At 35.8% G+C, this 15583-nt stretch overlaps 1 protein-coding gene across 2 annotated transcripts in view; it reads left to right on the top strand.

The window, feature by feature from the left end:
• The window catches only part of Malt1 (MALT1 paracaspase), a 45927-nt gene that overhangs the window by 8987 nt on the left and 21357 nt on the right, over positions 1-15583 (top strand). Inside the window, exons 3-9 of one of the 2 annotated variants that reach the window (XM_057788687.1) lie at positions 2476-2597; positions 7462-7621; positions 8110-8288; positions 8696-8792; positions 9352-9384; positions 12038-12064; positions 14160-14192. In XM_057788687.1, the coding sequence (XP_057644670.1) occupies positions 2476-2597; positions 7462-7621; positions 8110-8288; positions 8696-8792; positions 9352-9384; positions 12038-12064; positions 14160-14192 (651 nt within the window). The remainder of the gene's footprint in view (positions 1-2475; positions 2598-7461; positions 7622-8109; positions 8289-8695; positions 8793-9351; positions 9385-12037; positions 12065-14159; positions 14193-15583) is intronic. The other variant, XM_057788689.1, reaches the window with a different exon arrangement.

Raw genomic sequence — 15583 nt, 5'->3', positions numbered from 1 at the left:
AAGCCATGTTTTTCTCTGGCAGTCCTTGCAGAGAGGTATGATTAGGGTAAGATGATCTTAGAGGATGCTATGGCATCTTACCAGACCTTTAAGGTCCAAATGCAAAAAGGAGAAACTAGCTGCATTTTTTGTTTTTTTGGATTTTTCGAGACAGGGTTTCTCCGTAGTATTTTTTGTTTTTTTTGTTTTGTTTTGTTTTGTTTTGTTTTGTTTTGGGTTCCTGTCCTGGAACTAGCTCTTGTAGACCAGGCTGGCCTCGAACTCACAGAGATCCGCCTGCCTCTGCCTCCCGAGTACTGGGATTAAAGGCGTGCACCACCACCGCCCGGCGAAACTAGATGCATTTTGATTCAAGGAAGAACTTTAGTCTGATTTTGCCATATCCCATTCAATTGTTATGGAACTGTAGTTAGAGATAGCTCCTAAGAGATAGATAACTGTACCACAGAGGTCCCTGTCTTTTGAGATTATTTATTCTAAAAGCTAAAAGTAGCTAAGCAGAGCAGGGGTCAGTTCCAGTGGCACTAACATGAAGTTGAAGATAAATACAAGTTCATCCTGAAACTTGTACTCTTAAATTCTTACACCTAATAACAGTTTCTCTCTTTTTTGTTGTTGTTATTATTGTTGTTGTTGTTTTTTGAGACAGGATTTCTCTGTAGCTTTGGAGCCTGTCCTGGAACTAGCTCTGTAGACCAGGCTGGCCTTGAACTCACAGAGATCCTCCTGCCTCTGCCTCCGAGTGCTGGGATTAAAGGCGTGCGCCACCACCACCCGGCTCTAATAACAGTTTCTAAAGGAGTGAGGTGTCCCCTTCTGCTAGCTCTCTCATTGGGCTTTTCCACAGCACATGGGTTGACTACTTTACTCTAGATCTGGTCTTCTTGAATTATTTGTGAAACTGCTTTTCGTTTTGATGTACCTGGTATTCATCACAGGTGCATACTCCTGCAAACACATATGTACAATCTCCATATTCACATGCATGTTTATATACACATAAAAATAATAATCTAAACAGATTTTTAAGAAATTTTACACAATATATTTTGATTATATTTTTCCTCCTCCAACTCCTCTCAGATCCTACTTACCTCCCTATCCATGAAACTCCATGTTTTCTTTATCTGCAACAGTAAACCACAAGACAAAAAGCAAAACTCAAAACAAACAACAAATAAGACAAAAAATGAAACAAAATGCCAAACACACACATACACACAAACCTGACCAACTACTTCTGGATATGGGGCCTACCCTAGAGTGTAGTTGATATGCCCAGTATGTATATAGTACACTCCATTGAAAAAACGGATTTTCTCTTTGCCAGAGGCATCAATTACAAATAGCTTCTTGGTTAAGGGTGGTGCTCTATGCCTACTTCCCTTTCTGCTATGTGCTGGAATTTTAGATGGTTTGAATTTGTGCAGGTCTTACGTATGCTGTCACAGTGTCTTTGAGTTCATATGTGCACAGCACTTCTGTATTTGAAAGACACTGCTTCCTTGGAGCTATCCTGGCTCTTATAGTCTTTCCACCTCCTTTTGCATAGAACCCTGAACCTTCAGGGGAAAGCTTTGTGAAATTATCTCATTTAAGACTACGTGTTTCAAAGTCTCTCACTTTGCACATTGCCCACTTTTAGGTTTCTGTGTTAATTTCTATCTACTGCAAGAAGAAGCTTCTGTGATGAGGGTTGAGCAATATTCTGGGTATAGCAATATGTCATTAGGAGCTATTTTATTGCGATTTGTTTTGTAGAATAATAGTAGTAGGTTTCCCCATGACTTAGCTGGTCTCGGATTCTTTGTCATTTTAGCTGCGACAGCTACAGGTCCCATCTCATGGAGTAGGCCTTAAAGCCAATCAAAATTGGTTGGTTACTCCAATGGCATTTGTGCCACTATTGCACCATTATATCTTGCAGGCAGATCATTGGTGTACATTGCACCATTTACAGCTGGGAGATGTTGAAGATTTTCTTTCTTCTTTGCTATATTCAGAGTTCTTTCCAGTGCTATGAACACTAGTCAGTAGGGGTGATGCTTCTAGTTATGCACCAGCTCAACTTCTCAGAAAAAACTCACATACTACTTACTTAAAGTGCTGACCATATGAACATTTACGACCAAGTATTGAGCTGGCATTGAGAACTGCACTATAATGTCTGTCTAGCAGGTGTCTTAAAAGGTGCATCCTGATCTCAGAAATGTTAGAGTTTGGGAGGAAAGTATTCCTAATTGGAGAAATGTGGCAATTAATTTCCCTTCCTAACCATGGAGAAAGAGTATATCAAAGTCTTTTGCAGATTTTTTTCTTGTGTTTTTACAAAGTTTTCAGCTAAAAAATACATACTGATAGAGGAGAAGTAAATATATGGTTTATGATAAAGATGAATATTTCTTTGTTGTTTTGTGTATATAAGCAAGGAAAATCTTGTTTGTGACTTTACTTTTTTTTGTTTGTTTGTTTTAGGATTAAAGATCACTGTAAACCCAGAATCAAAGGCAGTTTTGGCTGGACAGTTTGTAAAACTGTGTTGCCGGGCAACTGGACATCCCTTTGTACAATATCAATGGTTCAAAATGAATAAGGAGGTAATTTTAAAATGTCTTTTAATTCTACTTAGGTTTATTGTTTAGTTGGTTGGAGGCAAGATCTTATTCTGTAGTACAAGCTACCTTGGAACTCACTGTGGAACCCAGACTGGTCTTGAATTTGTGGTATACTGCTGCCTTGCTTCCTGAGTGCTGGGATTAGAGTGTGAGCCATCAAAACCTGACTATTTCACTAATGTGGGTGGGTAAAGCCACTCCCAGAAGGCGTAATGTTATTAAATGTAAACATGGAAAAACGCTATGTTGCCTGTAGGGGAGATTGGAAGATCATGGGTTTCTATATAGCTTTTTCATGCATCATTCATTTTGGTTAGGCCTTCCACCACCCCTCAATTTCCCCATCTCTTAGCCCTCTTTGTGCTTTCTTGGTAGTGATTATTCCCTGTGGCCCCTTGACTTTGTTTATCCTTCTCTTAAATCCAAAGTATTCCTTCTGGTACCCTCTGTAGAACTGGCTTGATGGTCATAAATTCCTTTTATCTTGTTTTTATTGTAAAAAATTTTATCTTTTGTAATTTTAATCAATAGTTGTGTTGGGTATAATAGTCTGGGTCGGCAATCAAGGTCTTTTAGCACTTCGAATACATTTTTCCAGGTACTTTTGGCCATAAAAGTTTTTATTGAACAATCCTAGGTGTTATTCTGATGGGCCTGCCTTGATAAGTGACTGACCCTTCTGTCTTTCAGCTTTTAATAATCTTTCTTTATTCTCTGCTTTTAGTATTTTAACTATAATTATGTCATGGGGATTTTCTTCCCTGGTCATCTCTGTTTGGTATTTTATAGGCCTTTTGTGCCTGAATGTGCAGTTCTTTCTTTAGGTTTGGAAACTTTTTTTTTCTTTTATTTTATTGAAAATAATCTCCATGTCTTTGGTGTGGCATTTTCCTTTCTCAGTGCTCATATCTCTAAGGCTGTGTCTTCTTAAAGTTCTCCAGTATTCCATACTTTTTAAAAAAAAAAAATTATTATTCACCTTTACTGAGCAATACAAGTTTTCCATCTCTGACACTGTTGTCCACACGATCCATTATATTACTTAAGCTTTCTGCTGAGGTTTTTATTTGGGTTATTTATTTTTTATTTTCAGCATGATTTCAGTTTGGGTTTTCTTCAGCAAGTCTACCTTGACTTCCTTATTTCCCTCAGCTTTTTGCTTTTATTCTTCTGAAATATTTTTATATCTTCTCTGAGTTGTTTGAACATAATTAAAATCTTTTGAATTCTACTTGTTTGAACATAATTATAATCTTTTGAATTCTACATCTGGTAGTTCTTCCAGGTCATTCTTACAGGATTAGTAACTTTAAGAGGTGACATATTGTCATGATTTTTGTATGTATGTTACTTTTGTTTCTGCCCTGGAACTTGTGCATCTGAAATAGTTTGTTGATTGAGTTTTCTTTTCAAGACACGTTTCTTCTTGCAGTGGAGGTTTATACAGTGTTTAGGAGAGGCTATTGTAAATTGTAAGAGGGTTAAATTGAAGGCTGTAGGAAAAGGGTCTACCTAATGGTACAAGGAAACATGTTCTCAGAGGAGCAGGATGGCCTGTGTGAGGGAAGGAATGGGCCTAGCTAGAGGCACAAAGACATGAGATCCTAGAGTAGTCAGGCAGCCTGGCAGTGAAGAGAAGTCAGATTCTGGAGGAGTTGGGTGTGATGTCAGACTAATGGCAACTCAGAGAACTGGGAAGCCTAGCAGCACAGGACTTCTTGAGGAGCCCTGCAGCATATGGGCTGGGACAGAGTGGGGCCTACCTCAGAATGCTAAGAAGTGAGATCCAGGAGGCCCAACAGTTCTAATAGTTGTTTGCAACAGATTATGTTATTTTATAGAAAAAATATGGTTTTGTACATTTTTTCCCTACATAAAAATAAGAGAGAGCAGTTATAGGGTATAGTAAAATGATTACATAGACATTTAGTGCTAGGTTAGGTCTGTGTTGGCCCCTAGTTACCATTACTGGTTGTGTGAATTCTTGTCACCAAGGTTGGGAGATTCTACATGTATCTAGCCACTGAGAGATGGTAACTAAAAGTATTTATCATATCTTTTCTAGTTATTTTTATTTTAATGAATTTTTTGAAGAAATAGGGAAAAACTACATGTTTATAATTATAAAATACATCATGACTGAAAGAAGTTAGAAATATAGGGAATATAGAATACATCTTGAATTTAAAGAGCTGTAATGGAGTTGGACTGTTTTAGGAGATTTTTGTGGGCACCTGTTTTGTGCCAAGCCATGATAAAATGGAACAGTGACACATAATGTCTCTTTCCCCCAAAGAATCTACATCTAGGGGAGAGAGAGATGGCGGTCTCTTTATGAGGTCAGAGCTAGGAGGAACATAAGCAGCATGGTCACAGGATGTGAGGAACCAACAGTCTTTAAACAGAGGATTGATGGCCTTTGTACATACAAGCTCTCTGCTTGAAGAAGGCAGAGAACAGCAAGACAACGAGGTATCTATTGTCTGTGCTGCTGAGAAAAAGCTATAGTGTGGTCTTGGTGAATTCATGACAGTGAGATCCCAGGGCACGCTTTAGCATGTGTTCTGAGGGTATGCTTAACCAGACCGATAGATCAGTATGGAACAAGAGGAAGCAAAACAAAACAAAACAAACAAACAAAAAAAAAAAACCTTACGGAGAGCTGCCATGATTACTCTGTAAGTTTTGTTTGTTTGTTTTGGGGGGTTGTTTGTTTTTGAGAAGACTGGTGAGGTCTTTGTCTAGGAGGGAAAATAAAAGTGTGACTTCAGACCATGCCTGTTATATGTGCAAGGGAATCACATGGGCGGTTCGGATATCCTGACAGACAATAATGAAAGTCTATAATGAATGAAATTAAAATATGGACCAGTCACGAGAGTTAGAAGAGTAAAAAAAAAGCAAAGTCTTTCAAGAAGATAGGGGTGACCAGCTTCTTCAGTGCTGCCAAAAAGAAGCTGTAAACGAAAGAATGTGTGTTGGCTGATTATGATACAAAGGACTTAGAGTATGTTTTTGAAAATGATTTGATAAAGGGAAAAAGCACATGCAGAAGCAAAGAAAAAATACAGGAACAATTTTAGAGAAGATGAGATCATTGAGAAAGAAAAACTTTTCCCTCTGAGACTCTGTGCTTGGGTCTTGCAAATAGCAAATAAGATGGATTAGTAGGGACTGGAAGTGACTCGGCAGTTAAGAGCACTTGCTGTCCTTCCCAAAGAACCAGGTATGATTTCTAGCACTAATTTGACAGGTTACTATTGTCCATAACTCAGTTCCAGGAGAGCTGATAGCCTCTTCTGGCCTCTGCAGGCACTGTGTGCTTATAGTGCACATATACAAATAAAGGCAAGCACATATATAATGAAATAAAAATGTATCTTCAAATTTAAAAAAATAAAAAAAAATTATGAATGGTGCATGCCTTTAATCTCAGGTCTCCAGAGGCAAAGGCAGGTGGAGCTCTGAGTTTGAGACTACCCTGGTCTACATAGTGAATTCCAGGATAGCCGGAGTATGTAGAGAAACCTTGTCTCGGTAGATAGATGGATGAGTGGGTGGGTGGGTGGGTGGAGATAGATAGATAGATAGATAGATAGATAGATAGATAGATAGATAGATAGATAGATAGATTAGCAGTAGAGAAACATGGGTCTACAAGATGGCTCATTGGGAAAAGACTCTTGCTGACAAGACTGATGATCTGAGTTTATCTCTAGGACTCACGTGATAAAAAAGAGAATAATTCCCAAAAGTTGTCCTCTGGCCATCATAACATGACTTGTGATACATGCACATGTGTGCACATACATACAATAAATAAGTGTAAAATATTTTGAAAAACTATTTATATGCATGGAGAAACCTACAAATTAAGCAGTTTTTCAGTTGGTGAAGTTAGATGTTTATATGTCTAACTTATGAGAAACTATGAGAAAATCAAGTGTGTTTCTTCATAAAAGACAAGAATTTCTAGATGGTTGGCCCACACCTTTAATTCTAGTAGTTGGGCAGAAAGGCAGATGGATCTTTATGAGCTCAAGGGTGCCAGAGCTACATTATAAGACCCTGTCTCAAAACAAACAGACATGCTCAAAAAATGACATACTCAAAAAATGACTCTAGAAGAACAAGGGTTTCGTATTTCTTCATAGAGTTGTGAAAGTCTTCTTTATGACCATAAAACTGAGAGAATTTGTGATAGATTTATTTATTCTGATCTCAGAGTAGCATGAAGAGAACACTAACTATTGCTTCAGGTTCTGACCAAAGTGAAAAAAACATGTGATGGCCATTTCTTCCTTTCACATCCATGCTTCCATGAAGCCAAAACCTTGAAAAATAGCTGGATATGGTTTTGTTAAGCAGCCTGTCTCATAGTGTTTCATAGACAAGAGAGTGAAGTCCCAAGGTAAAATAGTTTATGCACACATTCATAGATATTTGTCCAGAAATGAAAATAATAGCCAATTTGTTCCCTTCATGCCACTGTGGTGTTTACTGATATATATGACATATATATATATGTATGTGTATATATATATATATATGACAGTTGTATAAATAAGTGTACTAATGACTGAACAGATAGGTTCAGTGAGCTCCTGTAAGATCTGAGGGATAACTAACCTCACTGTTGAATGGATTTGTTAAGGACTGTATTTCTAATATTCCAGTCCTCAAAATCATACTTTTTACTCCTTTAACTAGCACATTTTAGAACTTGAAAAAAAAAGAAACATACTTTTCAAAGGTCTGTAATGAAATCAGATTTTACACAGCGTGTATTATAAGCTGAATTTTTGATGAATCCTTCACTTATGCTCGCTTGCTCTTTCTTTTGCAGATCCCATATGGAAATTCATCAGAACTTATTTTTAACGCAGTGCATGTAAAAGATGCAGGCTTTTATGTCTGCCGAGTTAACAACAGTTCCACCTTTGAATTTAGCGAGTGGTCACAGCTAGATGTCTGTGATGTGACAGAAGTAACAGAAAGCTTCCAGGGTACGTGATAAGTGAAGTTGCATATTGGTTAGTGGATCACTTTATTTTATTTAAATGTTTATTTAAAAATAGCTTCAGAGTATAACTGTCACGCCTGAGTCGTTAAGAGTTAACGCCACATGGTTTGATTGTCATTTTCTGTGTCAGTCCCTTAAGATGACATGGCCCCTTCTCATTCTTGTGCCTGATGCTGAACTTGAACCTTTACATGTGGCAGCTGCAATCCAAGCTTAGTTTCCCCTCACTTCTCCTCTCTTGAGTATCCCCGCCTGTTGCCCAGAATTCCTAAACTGTCTTTGTTCACCAAGTATTCTTTTCTCTTCAGAACATCTGTTAGCATTTATGGACTTTGATGAAAATATACTTTAAGTATGGTTTTAATGATTATAAAAGCTAAAGGATAGACTTAGATATATCTTTGTTTAAATTGTAGGAAATTTTTGGTTTTATGTTTAACCCAGAGTTTTTTTTTTTTCTTTTAATTTAAGGAAGTGTGGATGGTGTCTCAGAATCCAAGTTGCAAATCTGTGTTGAACCAAGGTCCCAAAAGCTGATGCCAGGCAGCACATTGGTTTTACAGTGTGTTGCTATTGGAAGCCCTATGCCTCACTACCAGTGGTTTAAAAATGAATCACCATTAACACATGAAACAAAAAAGCATTACGTGGTAGGCAGTTGATTTTTAGGGAGTGGGAGGGTTGGATTAATCTATAAAATAAATGATACAATTAAGGTGTAAAGGGACCACTTAAACTCATGCTCTTTGGAATGTTTTCAGTACTTTTAGTTCAAGTGCTTTGTTTCAGTATTAATTAGTTTCTTGTATTTGCAACAGGACTAGATTTCAAACCAAACTTTGGAATAAGATGTCAAATATTACTGCACCAAACTTTGCACTGTTAGAATCATTTTATAATTTGCTTGCTATTACTTAGCTTAATGAATGAAGATAATCTAAGGATGTATAAATTTTTTAAAATCTGCATCTGGGAAATTTTATAAATATAAATGACTTATTTTAAGCAATTTTTAAGTTAAAGTTGAAGGGAAATATGTGTTCTGATATTGATACAGGTTCCATATGTGGATCTAGAACATGAAGGAACCTACTGGTGCCATGTCTACAATGATCACGACAGTCAAGATAGTAAGAAGGTAGAAATCATCATAGGTAAGCATTATTGGAGTTCTGTCACAGCATACATAATATAAGCTGTGTACACTGGAGTGCTTAAACAATAGAAACTCTTACTACTTTTTGTCCCATTCCATTTAATAACATATCACATATAAGGAGTTAATTTGTTTACACATAAATTCTAGAGACTTCATACTAAGTTAATTCTCCCAAGTTATATACAAAGAGCAAAATAAAAAACTGAAAAATTATTTTGTTTAGCTAATTTTACTTATTTTTAGTATTACAGTTTATCTTAAATATTTGTGTCAAAATGTATTCCTTGTAGTTGTGAATTAGTAAAAGATTGATTTGGTGAAAAATTATAAATGAAAAATAAAATGTCAGAGACACATAAAAATAATTATTGGTCAGTATTCACTATTATAAATTATATTGAATGCATTTATAGTGATGTTTTCAATAGTAGGAAATATTGTTGCATGTGTTGCTTTGACAACGATTCTGTGATGTTTATCTATGTTTACTTAGTGACTACTCTTCCTAAGATTATGAGTTACAATATATTCAAATTTGTTTTCTCTAACATAAGGAAGAACAGATGAGGCAGTGGAGTGCACCGAAGGTAGTATAATCCTTTGGTCTCCTGCATGCTGGTTACTCTGGGAAGAGGTGCAATGTCCTAGCTTACTGAGTGCAGTAATGGAAAAAATACTGGCTCTAATAAGCCATTTTGATTGAAGGATACTGTGTCTTATTCCTTAAAGTTGTGTAAATTTTCTTCAACACTATTGAACAGACACTTCTAAAGTAATCTTCAGCTGACTTCCTATTGCACATAAGGCCTGGAGCTCCTCCATAGTGTTAGAAATAGTGAATATTTGCAATTCAATGTTAATTTTTAATCTTAAAATGTATTTAAAATATTACCATCAATATTTGTTTGGATTATTTTAGTTATTTATTTTTGTTAAGATGCCCTTTAAAGGCAAGTATAGTTTCTATAAAAATTTCAGGATGAATAGATCATTTGATACATTTTTCTCAAACATTAAATACCAAAAATAATATTGATAAGGATTTTCAAAACTGATTTTTTAGATCAATATATATGCCACTTTCACTATGGAAAGAGAACTGAAAATCCATTGTAGTATAAACTTCTAACTTGTTTCAGTTAACTAAAACATTGTACTTAAATTATTATAAGTCAATATTAAAACTTAGATTACCTCTCTTAGTGTACTATCACATTAATTTGCAAAATTAGGTTTGTGGATAGCTAAGTATTTTTTCAATTGCTGCTTTGAACTATTACATAATCTTTCTTAGTTTCTACTTGGGAAAAGTAAGATAGTAATAGTCAATCATACATTTCCTGGTTTTCCTGTCATTCATCTCTATTACTGTTTTGGTCCTAATGCAGAGTTTTGAATCAGATTTCTCCTATCAAGAAGTTCCAATCTCACATCTGTTAATCTTACAGAAGGGAAGCCATGTAGAGAAATCTTAACCAAACTTTTCTTATCTCTTACACTTTTTGCCTAATTGCATGTATGTTTGTTTCTTTACTCTTCCTAACATATAGGAGACCTTTAAAAATAAATATAAAAGAGCACCTGCTGTTTGGCTTCAGAGTGAGCATGTGATTGTTACCCTGCCCTGTTATTTCTGTAATTGTACAGCTCACTCTGCTGTTTTTTCAGTGATGAGATCAATCAATTAATAATTTTCAAATAACTATTTAGAACACAGAGATAACAATGTAGCTAGAGTTGCTCTAAAATCTTCAGATGGAAAACATCAGTTCCAACTCTTTTTCTAAATGCTCCTACAAAACTAACACATTTCATAGTTGATAGATTGTTTATGAACGGTATCCTCCACTTACATCTTATTTTAATGTAGAGTACATGATGGGTGACTCCTATTCCATTTTGTATATTTTGTAAGAATATTATTAGAACAAGGGGTGTAGTTGAAGAGGTGAGGCTCACCTGTGGTTTAGGGTAGTGAGACCATGCAAATTTTAAACAGTTGTTTAGGGGGCCAAAAGAAAAGCACCAAAGATGGAAGGCAGAATATGACAGAAACATCCAACTATATTACAGTTGTATGAAACATCCTTACTGAAAAGAGGTAAAGTACTAACCTACCTATGTAGAAACTAGTCTATGTAGTTAGATGAAAAACAGCAAAAATTGTACATATTGTGTGAACAAGTTGATACCACTCCCTGTAAGCTTATGTAGTATGAAAATACCAGCCTTAGCATAGTGATGTGACTGTGATCCCAGGACAGGGAATACTAAGGTGGGAAGATTTTAGATTTAAGGATAACCTGGGCTATGTACCAAGACATCATCTCAAACAAATAAACCAAATAATATATTCCCATATAATACTTTATGAATCCTGTATTACTTGCAACTTATTTCATGTTCATTTTTGTCTTCACAAAGTTTAATAAGTGAAAAACCAATGATGACTCTATGTCATAGACTTGTGATCAGATTATTTATCTATTCTGTATGAAAGGTGTATGGAGGATGCAAGTTAATTCTGAAGCTGTTCTGCTTCCCCCAAAAGTACTTAAAAAAAAAAAAAAAACACACACACACACACACACACACAAATTCCAATTGGAGAACATTCTGCTGCTCAAAACTGAAATGGCCATTTAAAAAAAGGAATGTCTTGTCATTAAAAACAAGGAATGTCTGAGCAACTGTCATAACCGAGAGTGTTTTAAGAATACACAGTAAATGCTTCTGGTATCTTAAATAGGTCTTGGGGGAAAACATAAATGGTTCATTAGTTGTGATTCATGTAGTGTACTAACATAGGATGTTAATAATAGAGAAACTAGGTTTAGCATATACAGGAACCCTCCTCAGCAATAGCCCACAATAATTCATCCAGTTTCCTGGTATTTTAAAGTTAAAGGTTTTGTTTGTTTTTATCTTGAAAAATAATTTATGAAAAAATTATCTAAAACTTGAACAAATTTAAATGAGTTTAATTATTTAGTTTTTTTCTGTAATTTAGGGAAAGTGGAGCAGTTTTGAAGTCCTGCGTGGTTTAACAGCAGTATTCTTACCTATTCCCTATTTTATAGCTTCTTTATTTAACTTTATTTAACTTTGAAAAGTTCTAAACTAATAAAGCACTGTAACATGATCTAACAGTTCATAAACTGCTTCTCTTCATTCTATTATCTGTGATGTTGGCTGTTATATTATATAAAATTAATCTGTTTTCTCTTACTCTATTCATAGATGAATTAAATAATTTTGGGCGTCCTGGTAAGTATTACAAAGTTTTGTTTTAATTTGGTAAATTTGATACAGTAAAGGTATAATAGACATTCTTGCCTGCATTCTTAGGCTACTACTACTTACATGAAGTTCAATTTAAAGCAATAAAGTACAAAAATATTATTGAATATAAGACCATAAGGGTTGAAAAAGTATTTTGGGTAACAATAAAATATCAATGCTTGAACTGACAGTATAGGTGAATGAGGAAGATTACCTATGGCCATACTTGATTACCTATGTTTGACCCTTAGAGCCCACATGTGGGAGAAGAAAACCAATTCTTTCATGTTTTCCTCTGACCACCACATGCACCATGGTCCCCCCCACAAAATAAGCAAATATGTAAAAAAAAAAAAGATGAACAATTTTGTTGTTGTGTGTTACTGAGGATCAAACGCAGAGTCTTGTGTATGCGCTGCCAAGTGCTGACTACACCATCCAGCTTTGATTCTTTTTTTTTTAAATCCTTTTATGTCGCTCCTTATAGAAAGAAGTACATTGCTTTTAATGTGGGAGACCGGATGCACATTGATAGAGTGACACTTGACATTCCAAACTGTCAGACACAGAACATCCCTGGAGTGGTTGAGCAGGTGCCTTCCCCTGATGAAAGGCAGTTAGTGGAGAGAGTTGGCAGTAAACTGATAAATTGTCTATAACTATTAAGAGATTAACAGTGACAGTTTCTAGTCAAGTTTTGATCAGAACAGATTTCTGAATAAGCTAAAGAGAAAGCTATCACCAGGGACAAGGACATTTCAGTAATGAGGATCATACAAGGAAAGAGGATGTCAGTATAAGCTGTGGGCATTTTGAAAGACAGAAATAGAGTCCATGAATAGATTTAATCAAATCACACAGAAATGCAGTAAGAAGGCATGAGGTTATTAAGTTCTATCTGGATTCTACTGACCATATGTAATCACATTAGCAAAATAAAGCTGCCATGACCAATAGATCATTTTTGCTGTAGTAACTTCAAATTCACGTGAAGCTCAGAAAGAATTGCTTCAAGTGTCCCAAACTGAAGACTGATTGAAAACATCCTAGTAATCATTTTTCTTGGTGTTGATAGAACCCCTTTCCCTAAAATATCTGCTATATCTTACCCTTTTAAAAAGTTGTGAAATTACTTCATGAAAACTTTAGCATATACCCATCACTAAGTTTTTAACATTTTCCAGGCCTGCTTTTCCTTATTTTCCAAGATTCAAAAAAACCAAACCTTGAGTTTAAAGACAACAAATGTGTGGTAAAGCTTGTAGTGGGCTCCCATAGCATCAATATTATTAAATGTACAAGGAAACTCCCATTCCCCCAAATAGTGGGCTCACAGAGAACTGAACTTCATCTTTCCCTGTGTCACTTCCTAGTGGTACTGGAGAATGAATATGATTTCATTCTATGTATGATAGTGATAAGCTCATATATTTTGTCAAAAAATGTTTTAATTATAAATTAGTTATTCATAACAATATTCTGTATTTTTCTTTTAAATTATTACTCATGCCGGGCGGTGGTGGCGCACGCCTTTAATCCCAGCACTCGGGAGGCAGAGGCAGGCGGATCTCTGTGAGTTCGAGGCCAGCCTGGTCTACAAAGGGAGTTCCAGGACAGGCTCCAAAGCTAGAGAAACCCTGTCTCGAAAAAACAAACAAACAAAAAAAAAAGATTAAATTATTACTCATAATTATTATGAAGTACCGTATTGTGGCCTAATACATATAGACAGTGTAGAATGATCCAGTCCAGTAATTAGCCTTTCTGTCTGCTTAAATATTATGAATCTGTGTGCCGAGAGCCTTCAAGAGCTTCCCTTTTAATTATTCTTCAATTCTTAATTGTTAGAGATATAGTTGCCCTATTATGCCATATAACATTAAATCCACTTCCCTTCCTGTTTTTGTGCCCTCTTGTTTACTCTGTCTCCCCTCCATTTTCTAGCCTCTGTGACATCTACTCTAATATATTTATTATATTTAAATGATATCCTGCTGTCTGCATTCATTGCTTTTATCTCATTAGCTCTGAAGATATACCATGAATAACAGCATCTGTTTGCTCTTTTATCTTTGTACAGATAACAAAGAAGAAACAACTGATCAGCCTTTGGGTGAGTTGAGTTTAATGTACATGATCAAATATAAGTACAGTATTTAACTCCAATTTTTGATTATCACGAAGGAATTTATGTTATTTACCTTGATTGATTGAAGGACATTGGAGCAGATTTTTATTTTTGGTAAAAGAAATTATGGAAGAACCTTTAAAAAGATTACAGCTTTTGTTTTTGGTTTCAAGTCAGTTTCTAAGGAGTAATTTCTGTTTCTGGCAACACATAAACAGAAAGAAATGGGCATGCTCCATAGAGGAAGAAGCAGTTCTTGCTGTTCTCTGGTGAGGTGGAAATTAGGAAAATACCGTGTAGGTGGCAATGAGTCTTGAAGTTTGCTTTCCCACCTTCCACAATTGGAAGAGAAGGGTGTAAGATAAGAAGATTTAATGGGTAATGACATTTAGGTGTGCTTTGGGGAAGAGGACACAAGGAGGAAGATCCAGGAAAGCCATTCATAAAGGCTCAGTAGACTAACTACTGAGTAGAAATCATTAACATATTGATCTATGGCTATCTGATTAAAATAATGTCTAATTGCTTTTATCAGAATTTTGAACTCCTTTTTTGTTTTTTGAGACAGTATCTTAACATAGTTCAGGCTAGCCTTGATATTGAAGAAGACACAGGGCTACTAATTACTCTCTTTAAAAAGAAACTTCTACATTTCATTTATAATAGTAAAACTTCACATAGTTCAGTTCATTTTATCTCCTGGTTCTGTGGGTTTTACAGATGGTTCTTAGAGTTTCTTATGTAGTTAATAGTCTGTTGGTGCTGGGCAGTGGTGGCTCACGCCTTTAATCCCAGCACTCGGGAGGCAGAAGCAGGGGGATCTCTGTGAGTTCGAGGCCAGCCGGTCTACAAGAGCTAGTTCCAGGACAGGAATCAAAAAGCTACAGAGAAACCCTGTCTCAAAAAAAAAAAAAAATAAAAAAAAAAAATAAAAAAAAACATAGTCTGTTGGTGACCAAGGCTACAAATATAAAGTTCTTTCCTTAGAATCGCCTTACCCCCAGCTCTCTCTTGGTAAGAAAGACCAACTATAATAGTAATCCAAACAAAGCCATAACTACTGTATTCTGTAGTGAGAAGCACATGTAATAATTACACACAAATGACAAGCTCAAATGTAACTAAGCAGATATTGAAAAGTTCAGCATGATTACTTATTTTGCTTTATGAAATGTGTAACATACTCCTGAGATGCAGACTATCTCCTCATTTTTTTGGATGAAAGCTTAGCCAGGTGTAGAGGTGCATATCTTTAATCCCAACACTTGCGAGGCAGAGGCAGGAAGATCTCTTGTGAGTTCAGGACCAGCCTGGTCTACAGAGTGAGTTCTAAGACAGCTAAAGCTGAAGAGTGTGTACTACTTTAAGTTCTGGAA

The sequence above is a fragment of the Chionomys nivalis genome, chromosome 14, assembly GCF_950005125.1.
Source record: "Chionomys nivalis chromosome 14, mChiNiv1.1, whole genome shotgun sequence".
Lineage (NCBI taxonomy): Eukaryota > Metazoa > Chordata > Mammalia > Rodentia > Cricetidae > Chionomys > Chionomys nivalis.
Note: the sequence above shows the minus strand (reverse complement) of the source record. Positions and strands in the feature narration are given on the sequence as shown.